Below are 26,144 nucleotides of genomic sequence, written 5' to 3' on the forward strand. Positions count from 1 at the left end.
GGAGATTTTATGGCCCTACAGAATTCTACAAAGCCATTCAATAACAGTAAAATCACTGGTTCTACTACAATCAGTGAGCTCGGAGCTGCAGCTGGCATTTGGCTTCTGAATATTCTGTGAAAGCATCGTTGGGTTTGGTCATACACATTGAATCTCTCATTCCTAAAATTCTCTTTTCCTAGAAAGCTCAATCTAATACTCCTAACTGGGGATTAGCTTGCAGAATTCACTGAGACTTTGAGGTTTTCATGATGTTTAAAGCACCTTACTACCCCAGGCATACCACCCCACTGGAGATTAAATTGAAAGTTATCCTCAGCACCACTGTTCAGGAATATGATCTTAAAATCTCCCTTCTAAGAAAGATCACCTGGACAAGTACCAAATTAATAAGAGAATGGCCAGAGCAAATGCTCTTGATATCCACAAAAGCACACCAAATTGGGTTTTTGTGACAGCAGTCGCAGTTGAAGCTCTAGCTAAAATTAAGACCTTTGCCAAATTCAGCATCTAAATCAAGAATACATTGCTGTGCATAGGTTCACTTCTGAAAATACCCAGTTACCTAAGCTTGAAGAATAGGTCTAAATGCAATGAGAAAGAAATATGAAAGGAGTGGATACCACAGAGCAGAACAGAGATAATTTGATATACTCCCCAGTCAAGGTCTCTGCAATATGATAAGATTTTATGAAGACTAAAGTCATGACAGTTTTCCTTCTCACATTTATTATTATATTGTTTCTTGATGTGAAACTTCCAGCCTATTTCAATTCCACCTGCAGCAATTTCTGGGGTCTGGACTTCACAAGGATCATGTCATATTTCCCCAACTTCCTCAAGAGAGAAAAGCTGTCAGGACAATAATAAGGTTGCAGACAGTAAATCACGCCTGGCACTGCAACCTGCATGAAAGGAAAGAGGACAATTAATGAAAACTACCTTCATTAGCTTAGCAACAGAGCTGCTGTGACTTTTTAAAGTAAGAAATTGAACTATAAATTAATGATAATTTGCTACAAATTGCCAAATTAATAGTTGGGGAGGAAACTATGAAATCAAGAACTCGCTCCTTTTCTGCATCATCAGTACCTTTTTCAAAAAAAATTTTTTCAGGCTTTTCTGGGGTGCCCAAAAGAAAAACAAAGGCTTTTATTTAACCCAAGAATACAGTTTTCACTACCTACTTCGATTTACCAGAGAGTATTTGGGGTTTCATTACCTATTTTAAAATCACTGATCTGGTGCCACCCACGCAGTAGAGTTCACAGTTCTGTTTCCCAGACTGCAAGAGAAATATGAAACTGTGGGATGATATGGTTACCCTATCCTTGCTGCCTTGGCCCTGAACAAGCAAACCCTGCTGCCTTCCAAAAGCTAAAATCTGAGCTGTCAGTCATTGCAGCACCTCATCCTAATCTTTCACTGATTTTAAATCTATTTTTTTTTTTTTTTTTTTAATATACAAGTGATACGTTTTTCTTCCAGACACATTCAAACTGTCATAGAAAATGGGGGATTTGATTTTGAGTGTACATTTAGGCACATTTAGATTGGAGAAATACAGATGAGGCCAAACCTTGCCAGGGACTACCCTTTTGATTGAACAATGTTTGTGAACTAGAAGAAACCAGGATATAAAGCTGAGAGAATTGGGATTTTTCAGCCTGGAGAAGAGAATGCTTTGGCATGACCCAATTATGGCCTTCTGGTACCTGAAGAGAACCTACAGGAATGACGAAGAGAGATTATTTCCAAGGGCCTGGAGTGACAGGACAAGGGGAATGGCTTCACACTGACAGGTTTAGATTGGATATTATTAGGATGAAATTCTTCCCCGTGAGGGTGGTTGCCCACAGAAGCTGGAGCTGCCCCATCCCTGGAAGTGTCCAAGGCCAGGCTGGATGGGGCTCTGAGCAACCTGGAATAGTGGGAAGAGTCCCTAGAATGAGATGATCTTCAAGGTTTGTTCCAACCCAGGCCATTCTATGATTCTGTAACTGAGTGAATAAAAGTCTACCAGATGACCTGACATCTTTTAGTTTACCTTTCCTCCTGCCAATTCTTTAACTTAAATATGGAGCAGCTTTGATCTGAAAAGCTGCTGCAACACAGAATTGTTCGCTTCCTTTCAGAGAAACACAGTCTGATTCGTGCAAGCTTGTCTCAAGTTCCTATGCACAAGGCCCACTTGCAAGCTTTGAAATTCAAATTATAAGGTATGAATTACAGAGTAAGAATTCTAGGACTTGGTCAGATGATGTTTTTCTAAGACTCTAAGATGTATAAAAAAGCTGTATTATAAGGAAAACACCACAAATTGTGACTAGCAATAGCAAAGATATCCAAATTATTCACGCAGTAAAATCTACTGGAATGCAGGATGTCTCTGAGCTGTCTGTACTGTTCCAACCACAATCCCAAGCAAATCCAGGAGAGACAGCAGCAGTGACTTGACATCTCACCTGGGGACTGCAATGCACGCTCCCTGGAGAAGTGAGGACCCTGAGCATGAGCTCAAGTGATGGTTTCTGGGGGGCAGACAGAAACCTCACACAGCACTGGAATCCAGTGGTACTGTGCCCTTGCTTTGCTAATGCCACCACCAGCAGCCCCTAAGCACAACTGTGTCAGAGAAGACACGGGGTTCATCGCATTTACAGTATTTGAAATGCAAACTGAGGTCACTCCAAGCCTTCCTCATAGAGACCACACCTTCTAGGGTGGGCTTCATCTCAGACTAAACACTTGCCTCCTCCCTAAGGACCATAAAGGAACTACTGCCTTAGACAAACACATCTACATTTGGCAGCTTTATTCCAACCCATCTGCTGCTCCAGATCTTAGGAAGCAAAGCAAAGGTGAGCTGTGAGAAAGGGAGTGCAGCTCTTCTGCTTGTCTACAGCATCCCACAGAAGGATCCTGTTTACCAGCAGCCCCATCTGATGGCTTTCCATCTCTGCTCACACATCCCCCACGGTGTCAGAAAGAAGAACTGGAGCAGCTGCACTGATGGGTGATTTTGTCACAGAGAATTCAGAGGCAAAGGGGAGCGGGGCAGGGGAGGTGATTAATTGCTACATGTGCTATCCTTTTTTTTTTTTTTTTTTAATCTTATAAACCTGGCAGGAGGAGAGCAGTTTTCACAGATATGAGGTGAAATTAATGAACGGCTGTCTTGCAAAACCGCAGAACCATCAACTGAGACACAAAGTTACACTACACGAGGTGCTGCTGCAGGAGGGAAAAATTAGTTGTTCTCACCACCTCCCTCCTTCCTTCAAAAGAAATTGCTGCTCGCTTTGTGCCACCACAAGCACAGAGAAATATTTGGCCTCAACGAGGACACAGGATGGCTGTTTTCTTTCAGGAGAAGGAGATTCACTAAAAATTAATCGAGCAGCTCTAATCTTACATTTGAGCTTGCACTATCTGAAGTGTTGATAGGTCCCACCTGCATCTAAGCATTCAATTATCACACCACAGTGACTTCTCCACCTGCTTCTGCAACCCAGATAAAAGCCCTGTAAGTAATGCTCCTTGCAAAAGTGCCCCTGTGCTCCAATCCAAAAAAGCCCATAGAGTGCTTTTCACTAATTTGATCAATTCAGTCATGCCCCTTGATAGAAGGTGAACTAGACAGAAAGGAAAAAACAATTCCATCATTACAAAGATTTCCTAAAAGCTGAGACGACAGAAATCAAGAGGAAAGGAACACTCTTGCACTTGTCACTCCAAGTGGTTTTTGATGCAAAAAAAAGTAGGTGACCTGGCAGCCGTCGCCTATACGTGTGATAGAGCCAAGGATATGTAAAAGAACCACCAAAGAAGGCATGAAAAACCAATATATTTGCAAAGGCACATCTGGAAAAGGTGCACATCTGGAAAAACATTTTAACCCATCAAAGATGGATGAATTAAGCTGAAGGAACAGACTGAAGGAAGCCTGGTTCTGGAGAGAAACTTGCTCCTCTCGTTTCCCAGAAACTGCTTCCCACATCTCAGAACTATCAATTGCTTAGGAGGTGGAATGAGTTTTGCCTGGCTGGGAAGCACCAAGCTGGTGCCAACCAGCCGGCAGGATGAGCTGACTGGCCAAACAAAATGGGAAACCTTGGGCTTGACCTCTCTCTTTTATCCAGTTTTTCACTAAACTTAAGACTTCTCTTTTTCTGTTTAATTCGGATGAAATCTGCCAGTGAGAGAAATTCCTTAAAGTGAATGGATCATGATTTGAGATTCCAATTACATCATATTTTCTACTGACTGAAAAGGGGAAAACAATCCATAAATGCCAAATAATGCCTTTGCTTTAGTTTCCTTGAAACGGACACTGACAAAACAGCGTGCTCTTTGTTGCTTCTGTACACCCAGAATGATACACCAGTTAAGCTGTAATAGTCTGATTTTGGGTGAAAGCCAGGATTTAATGCATCACCAAGCACTGACACTGGACTTCACTTACAGCCCTAGCTGCTGCAACCACCACCATCACTCCTGTAAAGAGCTGGATGAGGATCCAGAGATATTTCTGAGCTGAGTTCAGTGGTTCTCCTGGGTGCTGACAGATGGCTTCCAACAGATAAACAAGAAAGGTGAAATTATCACAGATTAAAACAGAGCTGTTTATCTGAAACACACCTTGACCTTGCAATTCCTCTCTTTGCAGATAAAAGCTAAATTACTGAAATTTTGCTAATGGGTTTTAAACCTTGCTCAAGTACTAGGTGCTATAAAATCAGCTTTATTGATGCAAACACTTTGCTAAAGGCACTAAGCAGATTAAAATAAAGGAAAGATATATCCAAAGTGGAACCTCTTTTTATTAGAAACTCCAATTCCAAGTCTTTGTAAGTCTCTTTTGGTGAAGCCACAGGAAAAAGTTAAATGGTAGTCACCTTGCACTCATATTGAACTCCATCAGAGTTAAATTATTTTGCCTCTTCACAGACTTACTGAAATAAGATCTCACCAGGTCTGGGTTGAAATGAGTCTGCTCTTACAGGGACGATCAGCTGAGATGCTGTCACAAATCACCTCCAGACAGCTGTTCCAAGAACAAAGAGGCCATGTACCCTGTCTTCACATCTTTCCCTCCTGTAGGCCCAGTGAAACCCCAAAATCAAGTTGACTGATGATCATCAGGAACTCTGTTATGATGAAACAAAAGCAGAAGCAAATGCTGGATCACAGGATTTCTTTTGGCTACCCTCCTACTTCCATTCCCAGCGGCTGAGTGACAGCTGTGTGTTGCATTAATCGATTTGAGATGGTCAAAGCACTATTTTGCACTCAGGAAAGTGATTTTTTTTTTTCTTTCTGACTATATATCTCAGTAACAAACGCAACCTTACTCCCACTAACATCACATTAGAAAGGACAAAATGCTGCTGCAGAAGTAATCTTTGGCCATTTAGTCTCAACAGCACTGCCAACTTACTGACAACTCTGTAAAATGCCTCTGGTGATTACTTAAAGCATTCTCAAGCTTACTCTCTGTCCAATGCTCACTGTGGCAAAGAAACCTCAGGAGTCTCTAACAGGAGGTGGGGAAGAGTCCGGGAGATATTTTCCGAGTTTCCTCCCACATCATCTCATTTCTGAGTCACTTCACTGGCAACCTAACCTGAACCAAGTCCCTCTGGACAGAGCCACAGCACCAACACCCACTTGGACTCCAGGCTGTATAAAACTCTGCAAATTTCCTGGGTCAGACTTAAGCAGTGGGGATCCAAGCACTCCTTGCTTCATCAAAACATGTAATCCACATTTCTATGACTTAACAGCTGCTTACAAAGGACAAGCAGAGGCTTTATCATCTGAGCTATTCCAGACCCCAAAAAGAGCTGGCAGAACTCCCCCCAACCCCCAAGAAAGAATTTTCCAGTGTAATCAAGGAACATAAACCTGGCTTCCACTACAAATATTCACGTGGCGCTGCAAGCAAAGTTTCCAAAACACCCACTTCCAAAGCTCCCCAAAGTTCAAAGGCACCACTACAGCTTGTCAGGGCTCTGAAACAGTCCTCACATATTATACCACACAATCCAAACAGCTCCAGCCATCAGGGTCATCACATATTTACAACTTTCAACCCGCTGCACGCTGTTCAGCCATCATCATTTAGCAAATGCTATTTGGCAGCACTCCCTACAAACAGGGACTTTCACAGCACGTCACAATGTTTAGGGGTTCTGGGGTGGGGAGGTTTCCTGCGCAGGCACAGAAGAAGCAGCAGAAGTAGAAAACAGAGAGCTGGCAGTGAAAAAAAAGAGGTAAGCATGAGGCAGGAAGCCTGTCTGAGTCTATCCTAACCTAAGCAGTTTGCTGTGCTATGCTCTGTGCTGCTGGGAATAAATCAGGAATCCTCAAACCCCATCACCCAGAGCAATCAAACAGCTTCCTCGGGGATAAGATTTACGTACTAAGCTCTCATAGGCCTGAAGTCCAGCCAGAAAATGTAATTTACCCAACTTCCCCCTCTGCCCAATCTGGTGGCCTTTAACAAGCTAGCACTCCCTGTGAGATTAGAATTCCTAAAAGCTTGTCCAGCACAAACTACAGAGACTACTACATGCTATGACTCCTACCCACCTTGCCAAGGTGTTTTCTTTCCCATCCACCTCTCCTGCCCCTGCCATCTGTCAGACCTGCCCCCAGATGTACAATCACACCTCCCCTGCACAGGCATGAGTGGGTGGGTCTGGGAAACCCTGGACTTCCAAAAGCTGCAGAGCTGCTACAGGAGATGTTCCTGGCAGAAATCAAGTCTGGGGTTTTACTTCCCCCTCCTCGTTCTGACTGAGTTTCCCGTTCTTTATTCTGAGAGAACCCAGGATCCATTAGAGTAAAGGTAGTAAACAGGAGACCTGTTGCTATTTCGGGAGCCGCCTGGCATACTACAACAAAGCAAAACACGCCACCTTGAAATGCCTGCAAGAGTTATACATACAGCAACACTACGAAATTCTAAATAAAAGCCAAGCCTGAAGAGTTTGACATATGCAGCCACACATATCACAGGAAACTATTTTGGGCAGAAGCACTGTTGAATTCCTAAGTTTAATCAGCTGGCATGCTCCAGTTTTCACAGACTACCCATAATCCAAGGAAATCTAAATATTAAAAATACTTGAGCTAGGTTCTGAAAAGATCTGAGGGAGGAATTTATAAACCAGCTCTTTCAAACAAGACATAAAACTCACAGCCGTGCAGTCTCTCAGGCTAGTGTATCCAACCTGAGTTTACTTATACTCAGGAATCCACATCCTCAGCTCCCAAAGAATGAGGCAGAGTGCTGGAAACAAAAATCTCCTTTAAAAGACTCAAGGAAATCCCTGGATCACAAATTCTGGGCACACTAGGAGACTCGTGTCTATCTACCTGACACCCACAGGAAAGACAACACAGAGTGATGCAAGCAACCTGGGAGATTTCTGGAGTGTGTCAGGGATAATTTTTGGTACAGGTACTGATGGGTCAGCTTACAGCTGGATCTACTGTTCACCAGCAAGAAAGCCCTGACTGGGGATAGATAATCAATAAAATCACTGGCCCATGAAACTCTGCATTCAGGATCCTGAGGGGAAGAAGGAAGGAAGGAGGCAGATTCTCCAATTTGTTGATTGACCTTGAACTCATCAGTTAGGACTGGAAGTAGCTCATGATCCTTTAGGAACATTGCAGAAACTACGTGTTAGAAAGAATCCCACAGTTCCTGGCCCCAAGAGATGCCACCCAGGACATTCTCTCTTTCTGACCCCTTTGTCCTCAGCTTCTTGGAGCAGCACCAGACTTACCCCACAATGAACTGGCTGAATCTGTGGTTTTCCTTCCTGCTACTGAGCAAAAATAAAAAGTGTGCCCCATCATGAAAATAAATGTCAGTCTCTTGACCTGCATGAGAAGACTCCCACGTTCATACCTGCAGGATGTGTACTACACAAAAGTTAACCCAACATACTTTTTTCTTTGACTGAGCCTCAGCTCCCAGGCCTGACACAGCTGGCTTGAGAGCATCCACCATTGGGGCAATTCAACTGCCACCCTTTTTATGTCTCAAATTCGTCCTGAAAATTCACCTTGCAGCTCAAGAACGCATGACCAGCTCTACTGAATCATGGCCAGTTGGTCTATCCTATTCATTTCAAGAAAATTAAGCAGTGAATTATTCAGAAAAAAGAAAAGGGAAAAAAAAAAAAAAGGATCAGTTCAGAAGCAACAACTGAACAATTTTAGAGAGCAATAGTTCAGTTTCCATAGTAATTAAACTGTTTACTACAGGGCTGAGGATGAGCTATTTGGTTTTCAACAGCATGGTGACATTTCGTTTTCTGGTACAATGTCACAATCTAAAAATCAACCAGATAAAAAAGCAAATTAGTACAAAAAGGGAGTATGAGTCAAAGAGGAGACACATTTTTTAAAGTGATAAAGCAGCAATCTAAGAATAAGACAAATATATTTAAGAACTAACTATTCCAAGAACACCTGCACTTCCTTAATTAAGCATAATGAAGGTTAAGGAGGAATGGATTGTTTATCTAAGCACCAAGAACACAAAAGGTTGTTGTAAGTAACAACAGTAATTTGGAATGAGGTGTTAATCTAAGTTACTGAAGCCTAATAAGTCTCAAAACGCTAAGAACCTGAGGCATTGATTTATTTGGGAGATCATTTATTGCATGACTTTCTCTGCAGCATTTGGTGCCAGGCCTTGACAGAGCCAGGAAACTAAACTCAAAGAGCCTGATGTAGTAATTAGTCCTACTAAAGACATTTTTGTGTTTTTGTGCCCAGCAATAAAAGTCCATTATCAGTCAATTCATACTGCCCATCTCTCACAAATCTGCAAATCCCCACAGGACTCCTACAACCATTGGGAAGCAGGCATATTTGGGGCAGAAGCTACGTGATGGAAATGGTGCAGAAGAGAGAGAAAGACAACACCCAAGACCCAGAATTTCACTGCTTTGCACTCTGCCTCCTGCACAGCAAGATCACTCTGGAGAAGATGCTGGCATTTGACAACCAGAAGTGTAGAAGCTCCACGTCCGCCCCAACAAATCCCTCACTCTCCCAGAGCTGCTCCAAACTTGGAACAAAAACAGGCCAAGTGCACGTGGCCAAGGGGTTCTGAAGCAGCTGAATATCCCCAGAACAGTGAAGCTTGGAGTTCTTTTTAAATACACATTATGTATGCATCCATTTAATGCCAACAATGTGTATGCTCCTACTAGAACATACAGCGAGAAGTCATCTCATCAGAAATGTTGTGGATGGCATCCAGACAGAACAAAGCATGCCTTTGTTTTAAAGTCTCACCCCAAAACCATAGTAACCAACCCCAGTCTGAGATACGAGAAGTCAAAGAATTGCCTGCTGTAATCCATCATCCCTCAGCCTGAGCTGTTTGTGCCCCAAAGGGCAATCTAACCCTCAGCAAACATAAAGTTCACTAGACGTCAAGCCTGTGGACTGTCTAGTTGGCAAAATGCAATCAGAGAATGAAAAAAACAGAGCAACAAATGTTGTTTTCCCGTGTTTTTGCTAACCATATGGACATTTTCCCTACCACAGCTCTTAAGTAGGACAGGTACCAGAGATAGCTGCAGCGAGTGGGCTGTACTCCACATATTTCATCACTCCACTTCCAAATCTCACCACTTCAGCAGTCATCTCTACAGCAAAATGATTCTCCTATCCTGTGGCATGAATATGCTCTCTCCTATTATGGTTTCAAAGCCTCTCTTATACCTCTGGTCATTGAAACTGAATCCTCAATTTACTCAAGTGACCTGCTTCCATCCGATACTCGAGCTTCTTCACTGAAATTATAATTTACCTCACACTGTTTTAATTAATTGTTACTTCCTTGAGTTATCTTGCTTAACCAACTGAGCAGTCCTTAAATTGTCCACTCCGCTGAATGTTTTATCCTTAATTGCTTGCTTTTCTAATTTAACCATGTACTTGTTCTCAAATTTCCTAACTACGGTCCTTCTCTGCTACTCTGCTTCACAGAAACGTTTCTTTATTTTATTCTCTGCTTTCTATGTTTCTTCTCCTTCTTCAGTGTCCCTGCTGCTACAAACTCCTTGTCTCCACTGTGTTAAGCCCAAGCAACCTTCCACCTCCCTTCCAACGTCCCAAGGTTTCTCCATCTCACCCCCTTCCCTCCAGGAGCATTTTCTTTCCTTCTGGAGCATTCCACTCTGCAATCCTTTCCTTTTGGCCGACAAAAGGGTTCTGACACTTTTCCCAGGAGAAAAACTCAGCTTTTAAGTAAGAATAAATGAAGCAAGGCACCCTGCTCCTGAGAGCAACCAGCAACCAGGACAAGGCTAAATGCTGGCAGAGCCGTGCCCCCTGCCCTGCCCAAGCTGCTGCCTCTCACCCCACAGTCCTGTCACCAGGGACGAAAGAAGTTGAGGGATCTGGGACACAACCAGAGCCTAATTTGCACCACTATTTATAGAACATATTAGTCTTTGAAGCGGGAAGAGCTTCTGCTGACAGCTGAGGTAGTTCTGGAAATGATCCAAAGCATTAAGGCAATCCTTTTCCGAAACACCAGGACACAAGTTATTCTGGAGCTGGCACGCCTGCGATGTCACCTGTACATTCAGGGACAGCAGGCACAGCCACCAGCCCCAGGCAGGGAGGGCAGCACCAGGCAAAGGAGGGAAGAAATCCCAAGGGTGCCTCCCCACTCCTCTTTTCTTTTTTTCCGGCTGATGCAGGAGGTGCATCAGCTTGCTCAGGGAAAAGCGTAAACCCAGAGGATCCAGAGTGCTCTTCACTGTAAATTAACTTTCTGAAGGTTTATGGTCTTTTATAGCATCAACATTTAAAAACTGATGCTAAAAAGAGCAAGTAAAAATCCTAAACATCCTTCAAGAAATTTATCCAGGATGTCTACTCAGTATGAGGATAAAAGTAAAAATTCACTAAATAAATCATTCAACCCACTTAGTCCTCCAACGAGGCATCTTAAGACAGGAATACTGCCTGAAAGCTGGTTTAAAAATACTTTTAAAATCATGTTTATGTGCTCAATCACTCATCCAGTGTGTTTTGGGAGACCTTCCTCTGCAATACATTCAGCCCATTCACTTTAGACCCAAAAAGGTGATGAGGAAATGACAGTGCCAGGCTATTTTTTCCTTAAACTTGTTTAAAGCTCATCTATTCTTAGCAGTTATCCAAGTTTTTGAGAAATACCTGTCTACTGGCAGCAATTCATGAGTGGAAAGAACTGACTTCCCAGGACTTTGGGGTTTCTTTTTAATTTCTCTAAGGCAAAGCAAGTTACTGATCTTAAATGGAAAGGAGTAAAGATTCTCACCAGACAGACTGCAGAGCCACACAAGACATCACCTGAAACCAAAAGATTAAGCTAAAAATTCTTGGGGAAAAAAACTGATTAAGCTCTAAAGCGCTGATCAAGCTCATATTCATCTAAGTTGACCCCTGACTTCAAGTGACAGCACACGGCACATGTTCTCCCGGTGATGCCACAGAGAAGAGAGCCCACACCCCACTGGAACCCCAGCAGCCCATTTCCCTCCACAGCAGCAGAGGGAACTTTGCTTTTCTCCATGGTGCAGATGTGCTGCTCTGCAGCAGGCGAGAAAACAGAATTTATACCAAATTTGTAAAACCAACTCCACATCTTCCCATGGATTAGGTGGGAGAAAACAACAAGCTCAACCCTCTTAGTACAAGACTTTCAGTAGCAATGGTCTGTTAGACAAGTGAAGCACAAAACTGTTTGTCTTTTTTTTTTGAATGAGAGCAGCAAACACCCAACGCAAAAATAAAACACTTTCTCAGATCTGGAGCCATTAGCATTTACGGAACTACACTAAATAAGTGGTTTCCACTTGTTCTGTTGTCTGAGCAGATCTATCAAAACACATGATTTCTCTATTGAAATGATCTTCTTTGTTGTTTGTTACCATTTGTGGATCAGAAAGCTCAAACAGCACACTCTGCCATTCCCTTCTGGTTACACTTAAAAGCAATGGCTTAAACAGGAGTGAAAGAGTAACTACCTCATGTGCATTTTTACTGCTTCATCCAGCTGGACATACATAAATCTGGAGATGTTCAGCATTTGTGCATAAGGCTCAGCAAGTGTGCTTGTGCTAGATGCTTGCTGGCTGCCAAGACAAAATGTTCAATAACGTGACCTATGAAGGAATGCCCAGATTGGTTTTGTTTCTCCTATTCCCTTCACTGTTGCAGTTTCCCTAATTAAAAAATGCATCTAATTATAGGCTGATATGTAATTCTCACTATAGCAATCCCTATCACTTAAAAACTGTGAGTCAGGCCCCCAAAATGACGATTAAGCACAGAAATTAAACATCTGAATTACAACAACCCACACTGGATTTTTTACTTGTCTTTTGGGGGCCAAGCCACCATTCACATTTACAAGCACTTCCCTGTAGTTAGGAGGACTGAAACAATCCATTTCATTTCTATCCCACGAAAGCAAGACTGTCACAAATTCACTTGATTACAGGAGCTAGAACAGCTGTTACAAGGCTGGGCATTCTCCAAGTCGTTTTAATTGCCCCTAGCCTCAAAATACGTAGCTCAGCATCCTTTCCTGATTTTCCTCCGAGAGAGGAGCAAGCATCACCAAGCCAGGTTAAATTTTGCAGGCGGACATCCCCTGGCCTGCTGAGCCTCAGAGCTCTAGAGCCTGAAACCAGCTGGAATCCTGGTCCTTGCCAAGAGGAGTCCTCCTCATACTCCACAGGGATAAACTCCTCTCCACGTCATTGAGGAATAGTGGTAGATATATAAACTTTCTGAGAACTTACAGGTGAGCTATCTGCTTTACAGACTTATGTACACAGATCAAAGTTTCTCAACCCATTTCTTAATTATAGCATAAAAATTACAGAGGTCTAAAAGGAAATAAAAATTAAAACAGCATGTATTGATCTCAAAAGTATTTTTCAAATCAATCTTTATACAAGCTGTAGACAGAGTGTTCATCATTCCCACTCTCATCTGATCCAGCAGCATTCCTCTGCTCCTACCTCGTAAATATTCCATCTCCTTTCTATCCCATATTACAGCCACACCCTGTATGGATTTATTCTCATGCTTTTTACACTGCCATTAATTACTAAAATGGCACAACACGGGAGACTGCAAAGGGTCTGAACCTCTCTGGGACAAACAAGAAGGTAATGTTGCCTGAGGGGATGGCAGTAAATCACCCACAATGAGCAAGGATAATGTGAAGATTGCATTCCAATCAGGAATGTCTGCTGCAGCACTCGCTACTGTTGTATACTGACAGAACTCACAGATGGAACTCACAGAAGTAGAGAACGTGATTTTCACCAGCAGCTGACGATTCATTCTTTATACGGTAAGTAACCATGAGTTACTATCCAGGAACAGGGATTCATACCCCTAGTGAATGCTGTATATGGAATAGAGAGCTCTTCTATTCTCTTTTAAATAGATAAATGCTTCAATGGAAGTCAAGAAAAGAAAAAAAAAAAAAAAAAAACAACCAAACCCTGAAACAAATGCATTGCACACTTCTCAAGTAGTAATCTGGTACCCCAAGTTCTAGCAGCAGGAAAAACCAGCACCCACCAAACCTTCAGCACAAGTGTTGGAGCACTCCTCCAGGGAACATTCCCACAGCCTGTCACTTGCCCAGGGATTCCTTCACATTAAAAACTGCACTAACAGATGGAAAACCCACCCCATTAATCAAAATTCCTAATCTGCATAGCTGGGATCTCACCACACACATTCTTGGAAGGAAAATCCTTCAGAGCACAGAATGCCTCTCTGCAAGCTTATGGCACTGCAAAAATAATAATTTCTGGGCAGGGATAATTAGTCACAGAATTCCCAACTGATGCCAGTGGTGACCTAGACCGGAAATTCAGTTACAAGAGATAACCATGTATGTCATAGGAAACACAGTTTCCTTAATTCCCTTTGCTTCCTTTGCTGTATAGAAGTACACGGGGAACCAAAATCCACGGTCCTCAGTTAAAAGTAGGAGGGCTGAAGCCCAGATGAATAACCTGATAGTCTTCATCCCATTTGCCATCAGGCCTAAATCTTACCAACTCACTGAGAAAGGCAGCAATCAATCAGAGGGCTTTGGGCTCAGCATCACCTGCTCACTGCACAGTTCCAGCTTTTTGGACTGGTTTCCTCAACCCTTTTGGCATTTCTGAGTACTACCTACAGCAGTAGGTCCCCCATCACACTGCAGGACCAACAGCACCAGCAGAACGAGGGAACCTCCAAACGCTGAGGCAGATGAAATAGAATTCCCAGAACTTGCATTTGGCCAGATGGACCACATAGGAAAATATTAAAATCTTTTCACTGGGGAAAAAAACCCAAATAAATGTTTTGTTTGTTTGTCTTCCATCTCTGACAGGAAATGCAAAGCTGTTATTTCTCTATTACAGCAACGGCCACTCCTGGCATTCCAGAAACATGCAGAGGGAGCTTTTCCCACAAGAAAGCAAGGGAAATAGCTGATGATCTGTTTTCCCAGCACTTCTTAAAATACAGGATAGCTACACAGCAACTTTCAAACAAAAGCTCGTGGTGCTTCCTTGTTGGACCTCATAACTAATAACGGGACGGGGCAACTGAGAGGTGTTCCATGAGTTTTTTATTCCATTATCAGTCTCAGTGAAGGTGGAGACATGAAAGATGGTAAAACTCTCACCATAACAACAGAAGCCAAAGTTCTCTTTGTTACAAGGCCTTTAAAAAGTTTTTTAGCCAACAGACTAATGCTAAAAGCTCAGACCAGAGGCAACCTGCGAAGTAAAGCCTTTTTCTTGCTAACAGATGAAGGCAAAGTCTGTAATTTACCTGGAAAGCATGACAGCCAACAACTGGAACATCAAGGATGCAAAGCAACAGATGCCCTGATCATCAGTGGGAGCTGCAAGGCTCTGGAGAAGGGTATTAGTTCAGACTGGGAAGGAGGTAAAGGAGTAAATAATTTCACACAAGTTCTTTGTATGGCTGCTGTGAATGTTAATTGGACAATTATAAAAGGAGCCACTCCAGTAGTCTTGGGCTCCTCTTAAAACTGGAGGGGTCTCAAGCAGCTTAAGAATGGGAAGAGGCTGAAGAGGTGGAAGGGAAAAAAAGAAGAAGGAAAAAAACACATGGTTGTTCAAGAAATGTTCAGGATGCTCTCAGCAAACATGAAAGACGTAAAAAACGTTAACCATTTCTGTTCAGCTGTTCCCAGCAGCTTTAAAAGCCTCACTGTAGCCACAGCTCCATTTGAAAAGAGCATCTCTAAACCAGGAAATTAAGGAGGGCATTTTCCAGCAAATGGAACAGAAGTCAAAATAAAAGCCTGTTGATTTAATGCAGTAACAACAAAAAAACCACAGCATTCTGCTAGCCATAAAATATTCTATAATGATCTCATTTCTCAACTTTCACCTTTATCCCAAATGGAGCAGAGGGAAAGTGACCTCCAGAAACCTGGTGAAAGCTGGGATTTAGTTCTCCACAATATAATTCACCTTGTTAAAAATTTCAAATACCACAAAGGTCAAGGCAACAGGCACAGCTCCTCCATGAAGCTCAGAGCTTCTGTAGCAAATACTTTACAGAAAAAAAAATGCTTTGCCAGGGTCCAGGGACTTCTCAGTGCCTTGTCCCCACCCCTTCTGCTGTTCATCTAACCAGGTTAAATTCCAAGACCTGGGAGAAGAATCTCTGGTCTTCTGTATGTAAAAATTCTGACATGACAAAACCTGAATCCACACTGAGGTTTACAAACACTACTTAGCTTGGATGAATGTGCTTCAGCCTGAATTTAACTGTGTGCAGCTACATTAAAATGATTTAGCATTAGGAGCAATTTCCTTTCATTTAGAGAACCCCATGCAGCATACAGAAAAAGACTAATGTATATCCAGGGATTTAAAATTTAAGCTTTTTTTGGCGCTCAGAAAACTGGAACAACAGAAGACTGCAGTCCAAACAGCTTCCTCTTTTCAGTGAGGTTCATCCACACTGGGGAAAGACAAATTCCAAAGGGTGGAATTAATTAATCTTCCATGCATTTACCTACTTGGAACTAGCCACGAAAACAGGAATTTTCATGTATATCACTGAACACACGCCAAATGGGAGCAACACTCTTGGCTGCTCTGAAGATGAAAATCACAGCTAGAGGAATAAATCACTCATTGCTACATTGTATGGATGATTCAGTGCCCATTCCATCCACTATACAGCAGAAAAAAAAGGGAAGGCATAAATGGGAAAATACATACATCCAGCAGTGTCTGGGTATGTACATACCAGACTTTTGGGGCCCCAGCTGGGTAACCTAAATTCCAACAAAGCCTCTGTTCCCCCTGTTCCCCACTGCCTGGCTGTGGGCCTTTGGCTGCTCCCAGCTAACAGGAAAAGAGCCTCAGGGAGCTGGCTACATCTTCCCATATACCTGGCAGACTGGGGTTTTTACAAATCCAAAGGAAAGCAGCGATCCAACGCTTTGCAAGATACTAGGGATCTCAACAGTCTGTTTCATTAGGATTGCAAACCAAAGTCTGCAAGAAAATGCTACTTAGGGTCAAGGCAGGAGCTGGAACTCAGGAATTTAAATCAATTCCTACCTTGCCAGCACAGCTGTCATCTGCAAAGACACTGTGAGCTAACTCAGGTAACTGTTTCTCATTGTTTTCATGTCATTCAGGTCTCTACCTTGAAGATACGGAGCCAAGCCTCTCTACAACTCGCTCTCTTCATCACAGCCTCCAAATAATAACATGCAATAAGAACATTTCTTTCCTCTCACCTTTAACCCGCTCTTCAAAATTGCACCTCTTCACCAAAACAACTTCTTACCTCAGCTGGAAACCACAAATTACAAATACTCCATGTATCACCAGTGAAGCAAATACAACAGCAACAACAACAAAATCAAGTAAAATGTTGATGAAAACACAGCCAGGCAGTAGCAACACCTACTCAGGGCAGAAAAATGAACTGGATTTGGCTGAACATGTGGGCATAGCCATTCATTTCAGGGCAGGGCTTCTCAGGCCATAGAGGCAGAACTAACCTAATCCAGCATGTCCCAGGTCTACTCCTAACTTCATATGCACCTAGTGAAAGCAGGAATAATTCTCTGTCTGATGAAGCTGTTTAGGAAGGGCCAAACTCTTATCTAAAGTCAACCTGAGCAATACGAAGTTTAATCTCAGATTTGCCTTGAAACAGCCCAGCAAGGATCTCAACACTCATGTAATTTGCAGTGCTGACATAAAAAGGGAAGGGGAAAAAAAGCCCTCTGAACTAAGGAAAACCTTGCTGACTCGGCAATGGCATCTGTCATACCCAGCTGGGGAAGTGACCTGGAATTCTCGTTCTGTGTTAATGCAATCCAGAATGAACGATGATGTGCACAGGGGGACTCTCCTCGTGTGATTGCACTCCAGGTACAGACAGGAACAGCTGGCAGACAGCAGCTGACAAGAGCAAGTTACAGTGGGGAAAGCCCCTCTGGCATACTGGGAACAGAGCAGGATTTTTGCAAGGCACGCAAAGCCAACAGCAGGAGAGGATCCACGGTCTGCTCACACTGCAATATCCAGAGCCTGGATACTCCATCCAATTCAGCCACCGACCCCCAGAATAATCCCTGGTGGCCCTCCAGCATCACACAACACTGAAGCAGCAGAAGCCAGAACACAAGCTAAATCTCCAAGGGAGGCTTTCTGTTGTCTTGCAGGGACAGCCCCATCTCTTCCTGAAGAACCTTCAGGACACTAACCATCATCCAAACCCATTTAGTGGGACTGCTGACAGTCCAAAACCCGCTGTGCCCCCCCCCAGCACATTCACTCCCTAGAGGAGGTACACCCTCTACCAAAAATGAAAGAAGTGTCATATAAACACACTTGGGATTTGTGGCTGTATGGAGCTTGTAACGAAGATGAAAAGATCCAGTTCTGCCTTTAATGAATTGCCGTATTTTTAAATGAAACCATCCTAAAGGTATTACCATATGTAATTTACCTTAGCAAATAACAGACAAGTAAAAACATTTTTGCCTAAATAATCTCAGCAGCAATAGGCCCTAAAAAAAAAAAAAAACCTAAGCAATCTGTAAAACCACTTAGGGCTCAATAATATTAACCACCTCAGAGGATGACAAGCCATTATACTGTAGGCAGATTAGACACATTAGCTATTAGTGGCTCTAATGATGGTCTTACTCCTATTTTGACCACCATGCAATTCAAAATTGAGTTTTACCCTCTGACAGAAAATTCAGCATTTGTCAGACAGGAGATGCTTGCACAGTATGACTGCCCTGAACCTCTAGTGTCTTGAAATTTAAAGGCATCCATGGCTAATTATACGGGTATTTATATCTGAAAACCAGTTCTGGAAATTCAGTCAAACACAAAGCCCCCATCGAATCATTCCACAAGAACCTAGGCAAGTCTGGGTTCTTGCATAAGCAAGGCTTTACAGGGGTCAGATCTTTCCGTAAGGTTTCTGGCTGTACAGAGAGGAGAAGGAAGCAGCAGCAGGGCTTGAGGAGTTACCAGCACTTGGTTACCAGGGTTCAACCCAAACTACCCCAAATCAGCCAGATGGTTCTGCTGAACTTGCTAAGCCTCTTAGTGAAGTCGTCCTTGATCCAGGTACAGAAGGAAAAGGGCAAAGCCTTTCTGAGGTTTGGAAAGTATGACTCCATCAAGTTAATTACCCAACATCTACTTCAGCAATAGAGTCTGCTGAGTTAATCGGAGGAGAAAGTTCCAAACCTGTCAGGTGCTTGCTCTGTGTAGCAAGAACCCAGCTATGCAATGCCACAAATGCCACTGTACTACACAAAGCAGTACTATGAATATTTGCATGTGGATTTTTTAGCCCAGATTAATTCCAATTTATGCTGCAAACTGAGTGAAACCAAAATTGTTAACCAGAACGTGGCAGGAGGACTAGGGAGGAAAGCAATTCACACTGTTCTTAAACAGTATTTTATTAATAATACATTGAAGCACACTTAATATTAGACTATTATGGAAAGCCGTATTACTTGAAAGTTCACATGCAGGTTTTCTGTGAAGCTCTATCCGTCCTTTCCCGTTCAAACAGAGACTGACATTCCCTGGAATTTTCCAGCAGAAAGTTAAATTTGGAGTTTTTACAGCCGGCTCGCTTAAGGACAGCAGGACCAGAGCAAAGATTTTCTGTTAACCTCAAAATATACAGCAGCTTGCCTGACATGGGCTTCAACTTCAAAATCTTCTCTCATGAAACAAATTTAAGCAGCAAAAATAGAGTTCTACTTCACAACTGCTGGAATAATACAGTTTACTATACTTACTACATATTTCCAGCATACGATTTCTCTTAAAAACTACTTTTAAAGCAGATTGATTTAAAGCTCATTGTATACAGTGCTGCACCAACTCATCAAGAGATGCAGACAAGAAACAACAGCTCCTTTTATTGCATGAGACTCCCTTCAACAGCATCTCTGAGATAATCACCATATTTAGAGAATTGAAAAACATATCGGCAAGTGGAAGAGCTGATAAGCCAAACAGAGTTTTTGTTACTAAACCATGTGGCGGAAGTGGTCTGTAAACTGAAACTGCAGCAGCACTACCAACCTTCAAACAACATTCGGTTTACTAACATGACAACTAATAGACCAAACTCCTCCCTACATAACCTATGGGGTGATCTTTTTAAGAAAACTGGATTCATCTACCCCCAAAAATGGGAGTCTTTGGTGCACAGGATCAAGAATAATTAATATTCAAGAAGAGCAACATAGTTCCTAGCGTTAGTTAAGTGTTTTAGGAGAGGAACCCTGCATCTCTATCTTACTGCTAGTTCTGTATTAAAGTGAGAACTTCTTCCAGGCCAGCCTAATGAGATAGCACTAACACATACCTGCTTCTCACCCATCATTGCTCAGATTTCCTGCAGCCTTTGGGGGCTAACAAATACGCTTTTCAAGAACTGTAAAGTTTCGGTTATCCCAGCAAGATAAGATATTACTAAGTGACCTCATCTGCTTCAGTTCAGGACAAAGGCAAATACATTAAGAAGAACTTTAAATAAAACTGTATGCCACTTGAAAACAAAAACATTTCAAAAGGGGAAAATAAGTCCCTCGAATTTTGGATCTGATTCATTTTACTAAAGAGGGCTTTTCTGGAGGCAGTTTGATTACAACTCACTCTGATCTTTAATTTGCTACTTGGAGGACAGGGAGGAAAAATAAACGCTTCCCTCCGGGAAAGGGAGGGAAAAATGCCTCTCTTCCAATTGCCTGTATTTTACCCAAACTGAGAATTTTTGGAGGGGATGCACATCTCCTCCACTGCACACGCTTTTAAAGCAGAGTGATTTTCAGAATCCTCCCCATCGCCGGGACCCGCTCGATTTTCCGACCCGCTCGCAACACTTCTCCTCTCCCGTGCGGCTGGGCAAGGTGACACGGGCCCCAAGGATTATCGCCATTTCCCAGCCACGTCAAAAGCAAAAAGGAGGGGGGAAAAAAAAGGTGCCTTTTCACGTGGCTTCTATAATAAACCGCAGAGAGTCCAGGTGCAGCGCGGAGCTTCCCAAGCGCTGCTCAGAGCGGGCACGAACGCACATCCACACAAACCATTCCCTTGCGCATCCCGGGGAGCTCCACAAGCCGGGATTTCTGCTGGCAGCAAGCCGGCAGTCCCCAGCACCAAGGGAAGGCGGGCTGGCAGCCTTGGGCTTTGTTAGCTGCCGGTGCCCGGCAAGCCAGAAGCATCCCCCCGTTGTGCGGGCAAAGCACCGCAATCTCGGGAAACCTCATCCCCTCGCAAAGCTATCCCTGCGAGGATAAACCTCCATCCTCCGCGCCGAGCCCCTTCTCCTCCGCGCAGCGAACGGAGCCACCCTCCCCCCCCCCAAAAAAAAAAAAAAAAAAGAAAAAGTTTTGCTGGGCACAAGGGGCCCTGTTTGCCTGGCGCCCGCTGCGAAAAATAACCAAAGGCTCGGGGAAGAAAGAACAAAGTTTGGGGCTCGGCGGGGCAGGAAGGGCACTCGTGTGGGCTCCGGGCCGCGGACCGGCGCGGCTGCCCGTCCTCACCGCCCGACCCCGCTGCCCTTGGGCCGCGCACGGCGGTACCTGAACAGCGCGACCGCAGTCTGGTTCCTCCTCCACGCCTTGCCCTGCTGCAGCAGCACCCCCTGCACGATTTCCTTCTCGTCGGGCAGCCGGTACACGGGGAACACGTAGAGCCAGCAGAGGACGAAGACGCCCAGGGCGCTGGCGCCCACGGGCAGGCGGGTACGCGGCCACTTCCACGCCAGCCCCGCCATCCTCCTCCCGCTCCCGCAGCGCCGCCGCGGCGCCGGGCCGCGCTCCGACATCAGGCCCGCGCCATGCGGCGCCCGCGGGCGGGGGGCCCGGCTCGGCTCCGCTCAGCTCCCCTCAGCTCCGCTCAGCCCCGCCGCCATCGCCGCCGGCAGGAGCGGGGCCGCCGCTGCCGCTGCGCCGCGGCTCGCTGCTCTCTCGGCGGCGGCTACCGCCCTCGCTCACGGGCATTTGGTCCCTCGCGTTCCCCGCCAGATGATGCTCCGCCGCTCCCCGCCCTCCCTCCCTCCGCCTCCTGCCGAGCCCCCCTCGCTCGCGGCTTCGCCGAGCGCCGACGCTGTAAATTTCCACCCCGCCCCCGGCCGCGGGGCTGCTCTCCGGCCTCGCCGCCCGGCCCGCAGCCGCCGGGGGAGGGGGAGAGCGGAGACCCGGCTGTGAGGGGCTCCGCTCGGCGCCACGCCCGCTCCCGCCCCGCCGCGGGCACCGAGCGGAGCGGAGCGCCGGCAGGAGGCGAGGGAAGGAGAGAGGGAGGGAGGTCCCGCTCCGGGTGTCGCCGCCGGCACCCGCCGACCCACCCTGCCTCTCCCTGCTTCCCTCTTCCCCGGCGCAGGCCGCGCCAGCTGCGGCTCGCCCCGGCGGGCACAGACCCCCGCCCGCCGCCCCGCTCCGTCCCCTGCTCCCTCCCCGGAGCCGGGATCACCGCGCCCGCCCGGTGTGTCCCTCACAAAGTGCCTCCTTCAAAAAGTGCGCGGAAAAATCTGCGGGTGATGACACTTTTGGGAGAACGCAGCAAAGCAAGCCCAAAAGCAAAGCGTGCTCCTGCCGGCAGCACCGATTCCGAAGCGGCAGCTCTAACAGGGAGCAGCTGAGGGCACTTGCTCTCTTCAGCCTGGAGGAGATTGAGGGGACACCTCGCAGCTGTTCTGCAGCAGCTTCCTTGTGAGAGGAAGCACAAGGGACAAACACCGATCTCATCCCCGTGGTGACTCCTGAGAAGACCTCAGGGAATGACATGAAGCTGTGTCAGGGGAGGTTTGGGTTGGGTTTTAGCAAAAGGTTCTGCACTCAGATGGCGGTGGGCACCGTAACAAGCTCCCCAGTGAAGGGCTTGTGGTGCCTGACAAAGTTCGAGAAGCATTTGCACAACGCTCTCAGGCACTCGCTGGATTCTTGGGGTTGTCCTGTGCAGGAGCAGGATTTGGAATTTGTTGATCCTTTTCGGTTTCTTTCAGTTCAGGATATTTCTATGATTTTCTGTGCCCGCTGGTGTGGTTGGGTCTTTGAAGAGAGCACAGTGAGGGCTGTAGCCCCGGCTGGAGTTTGGTGGTCGATGGCTGCTCCTGAGGTTGCCACTGCAGCGCTCACAGTGAGGGAGAGTTGGTAGAGAAGCCACCCACAAAACCAGGCATGAACCTGGCACACCTATGGCAGTGCCCAGCTCCAGCTTCCCACTGGGAATTCATCTGCTCACCAGGATGAGGGTGCCACAAGCACAGCCCTCAGCCCTCCCAGAACACCAGTGTCATCATTTCATGCCCACAGAGCAACTCCAGCAGCAGAAAGCACCTCTCTGTGATAATCAGCTAGGCTGAAATATGGGAGACACGTTCAGCTCCTCTCAGTATCTCAGTTTCAGAGCCCAGTCTTTAGTCCCTGGCATGAAAATCCGTTTGTGTTCACCATCTCCAGACACACCTTCCAGCCACGCTGAGGAGCGCTGCACGTAACCTTAGGAAGAGTTTTGTATGACTTAGCTGCTTTCCAGACTTCCAGCACATAGAGACTTGGCTATTTCAGGGCAACTTTCAGGGCTGAGTAGAAATTAAGGGAATTAAGGGGTAATTTTGTGTGAAGGAAGGAAATTTAGAAGAGAGTTTGACACAGTTAGTTTAGTATCTCCTGGTCCTAAGGCAGCAATAAAATAGCCATAAATATTAGCTGGGTGTTTCAACGGTGTTTTCAGCTATAGATCTCAACATATTTAGTTCTCAGTGAAAAAAAAAAATCTGGAAACCTCAATGCACTTTCAGTGCTTTGAGAGAATGAATAGCATTCTCGTTCACAGTATGCTGCTGTGTAGAAATATACACTGACAAATAGAACATTTACTTCATGATGTCTAATGAACGTAAAAATGCCAGAAACATGTAATTGAATAAGAAATATTATTCTCATACATATTTGATATGCTAGAGCTGTCTGGAGTGTTACAGCTGTTTTCTCTGGGGAAAGAAATGGGACAAGAAACTGAGCAAGGCATTTTGGTTAACCTTTAGAAAAGAAAAATATTTAGAGCCAGATGAATATTTTTGTTTTGGTGAGGAAACTATTTACCAACAGCAGAATAAACCAGAATCTGTTCAGTCACATCTAACAAAAACAAACAGAACCATTCAGTCTCTGGAGTCTAATTCAAAACGTAGTTAGCTAGAGCCCTTAAAAATAAAACAAAAGAAGTGATTCAAAAAAGATGTACAGAACTGCATCCCACCTTTGGCTGAGAAGAGAGACAAACTAGAGGCTCTGTATTGCTTTGGAAATAAAGTGGCAAAGAACGAGAGAAAGTAGGAATTACTCGCTCTTTCAATACGCAAACTGCTTGCAATGAATTAAGTTAAATTACGCCCACTATACACAGGATTTTGGGATATCCTTTATTTGCGACCCTCTGAGACAGCCCTAAGCATTTCCTCCCTTGTTTTCGAAGTCTGTTTCAGCACGAAGCCCCCGGGCTGCTCGCTGGTTTCAGGCGGCCCCTGGTGTGTCTGGCACCGCTGCAGTGACTCCATCACCGTGTCCTGCCTGCCACCCTCAAGGAGCCACAGGGATGGAGACAGACGCGGGGCAGAGCTTGTTATGGGGAACTGCAAATGCCCGGCCTCGCTCGGCTCTTGCCCAGGTGGGAATTGCAGCAGGGCGAGCTGAAAGCCAGGTCTGTTACTCGGATGTTTCCACGCAGCGTTATCAGTGGCTGTCCTTTTCCTCTGTCAGGGAGCCCTGAAGAACAGCACACCCCTCCTTTCTGCTGGAAATAGCAGCTGCAGGCGGAGAATTAACAGGAGGGAAGAATAAACTCCCCAAAATGAACCTTGCTTACAAGCAAATAGCCCGAAGTGCTTCAGGGACACTTTGCCATTGTTGAGAAGTGGAGATGCCGTGATCGATAATCCGTATCTTCAAATCGAAGCAGGAAATTGATGATTCTACTCCGTCGAACTCCATTTTAGTGAGAATTGATGGGGAGTTTAACCTTACCTCCATCCCTTGGTTCCAAGTAAGATCCCAGCCAGAAGGGATCCTGGGCAGGGTCTGTCCACTACAGCAAAAAACCCCCAATATTGCTCCGAGAGATGCCTTTAAAAAGCAGCACAGAGAAAAGCAACGAGTGACAGCATGGAATAAAATGCCTTTTAAGCTCTCAGGCGCGACTGTTCACGGATGGGAAGGAAAACGCCGCGCCGTGGTTTTCCCGGTTTCCCTCCAGACGCCCCAAAAGGATCGATCCCCTGCGTTCCCTGCTGCATTCCCCCGCTGCCCCTGCGGGTGGAGCCGGCACTCTGCTCAGCCAACACCTTTCCCCAGCCGCGGGATCCAGGTTTTCTCCTTGCCCTCGCTCCCAGCCCAAAACACTCGCGAAGATTACAACCCCATCCTTCAAAATATCCAGCTCTCATTTTGAAGTATCGTGTACTCCTACAGGCATCCCCCCGTACCTCGTCTTTGCACTCTTTCAGCTCTCTCACTTCCAAAATAACAGGGAATTTCCCTCCAGCATCCCACACACTTTCTGTTCTGCAGAGTGTATCAGAGGAGTTGCACTGGGATCGGTTTTCAGAGTGTGGCATCCTTTTAGTTGATGAAAATGTTACCATGCCATTCACCTGGCAAATCCATTATCTCCCCAATGCACTCAATTACCACCTGACTAAAATTCCTCACTCTATGCCGTGCCCTCTGTTCTGCAAGTATTTCATGCTACATTAGTAGAGTCTATGTGAAAACTGGATTTTATTTTCCGAGGGAAAACGAAACTGAAAGAAAAGTAAGCATTCTGTGTGGAACCCCAGCCCTTACTCCCCACTGCCATAAATAACTGGTGCTCCTTTGATACTTTTTTTTTTTTTTTTTGACACAATGTAAACCACAAAAATATTCGAAATCATCACCTGTCTGAACTATTATTGTAGGCCAGCTTTTGTGTGGTGTCACCTGTGAACAGGCTGATTTCTCTGAATTCCTTCTGTTCACACAGGTCTGAAAACTGGCATCTGAATCTCCCTCTGTAAGAGCAGCACAAACACTGTAAACTGGATGCACAGCTGCCCTGTTGGCAAATTCCTGTTCTGCCTCTCCCTATCAGAATTTACTCCACAGCTCTGTTGAAAACACCCACAAATGTATATTCTTACTGATAAAGCATTTTAAGCCCCTAATTTGACAGACAGTTTTATATAATCCTGCTAAAGGGGAGAATTGTAGCTACAATATCAAATTAATTCCTGCAAAGCCACGGTATCCAAAAGCTAATCAGTTTTTACCTGGCTTCTACCAGTTTTTCTCTGGAAAAATATTGCCAGTTTTGCCATGCTTTTCCCCTCAGCTGTCATGCTGTAATAGTATCATTACTGTGACAACACCTACAGTCATCCTTCCAGCTGCAGAGAGGAGTCAGAATGCACAAGAATGAGGCATAAAATGGGGGAAAATGATTTACTGATGAAAGACAGAGCTCATTCTCTCAAGCAGAGAACCTCTTCTAGGAGCAGCAGTTGAG

The 26,144-nt window shown here is 45.0% G+C and overlaps 1 protein-coding gene across 1 annotated transcript in view; it reads right to left on the minus strand.

Annotated features, from left to right (window-relative positions):
- ST8SIA1 (ST8 alpha-N-acetyl-neuraminide alpha-2,8-sialyltransferase 1) overlaps positions 1–21,426 on the minus strand; it is a 94,906-nt gene extending 73,480 nt beyond the window's left edge. The window contains exon 1 of the mRNA XM_040062402.1: positions 21,182–21,426. Coding sequence (XP_039918336.1) covers positions 21,182–21,426 — 245 coding nt within the window. The remainder of the gene's footprint in view (positions 1–21,181) is intronic.
- Positions 21,427–26,144: the final 4,718 nt, after the last annotated feature.

This window comes from Hirundo rustica, chromosome 4 (genome assembly GCF_015227805.2).
Source record: "Hirundo rustica isolate bHirRus1 chromosome 4, bHirRus1.pri.v3, whole genome shotgun sequence".
NCBI classification, from domain to species: domain Eukaryota; kingdom Metazoa; phylum Chordata; class Aves; order Passeriformes; family Hirundinidae; genus Hirundo; species Hirundo rustica.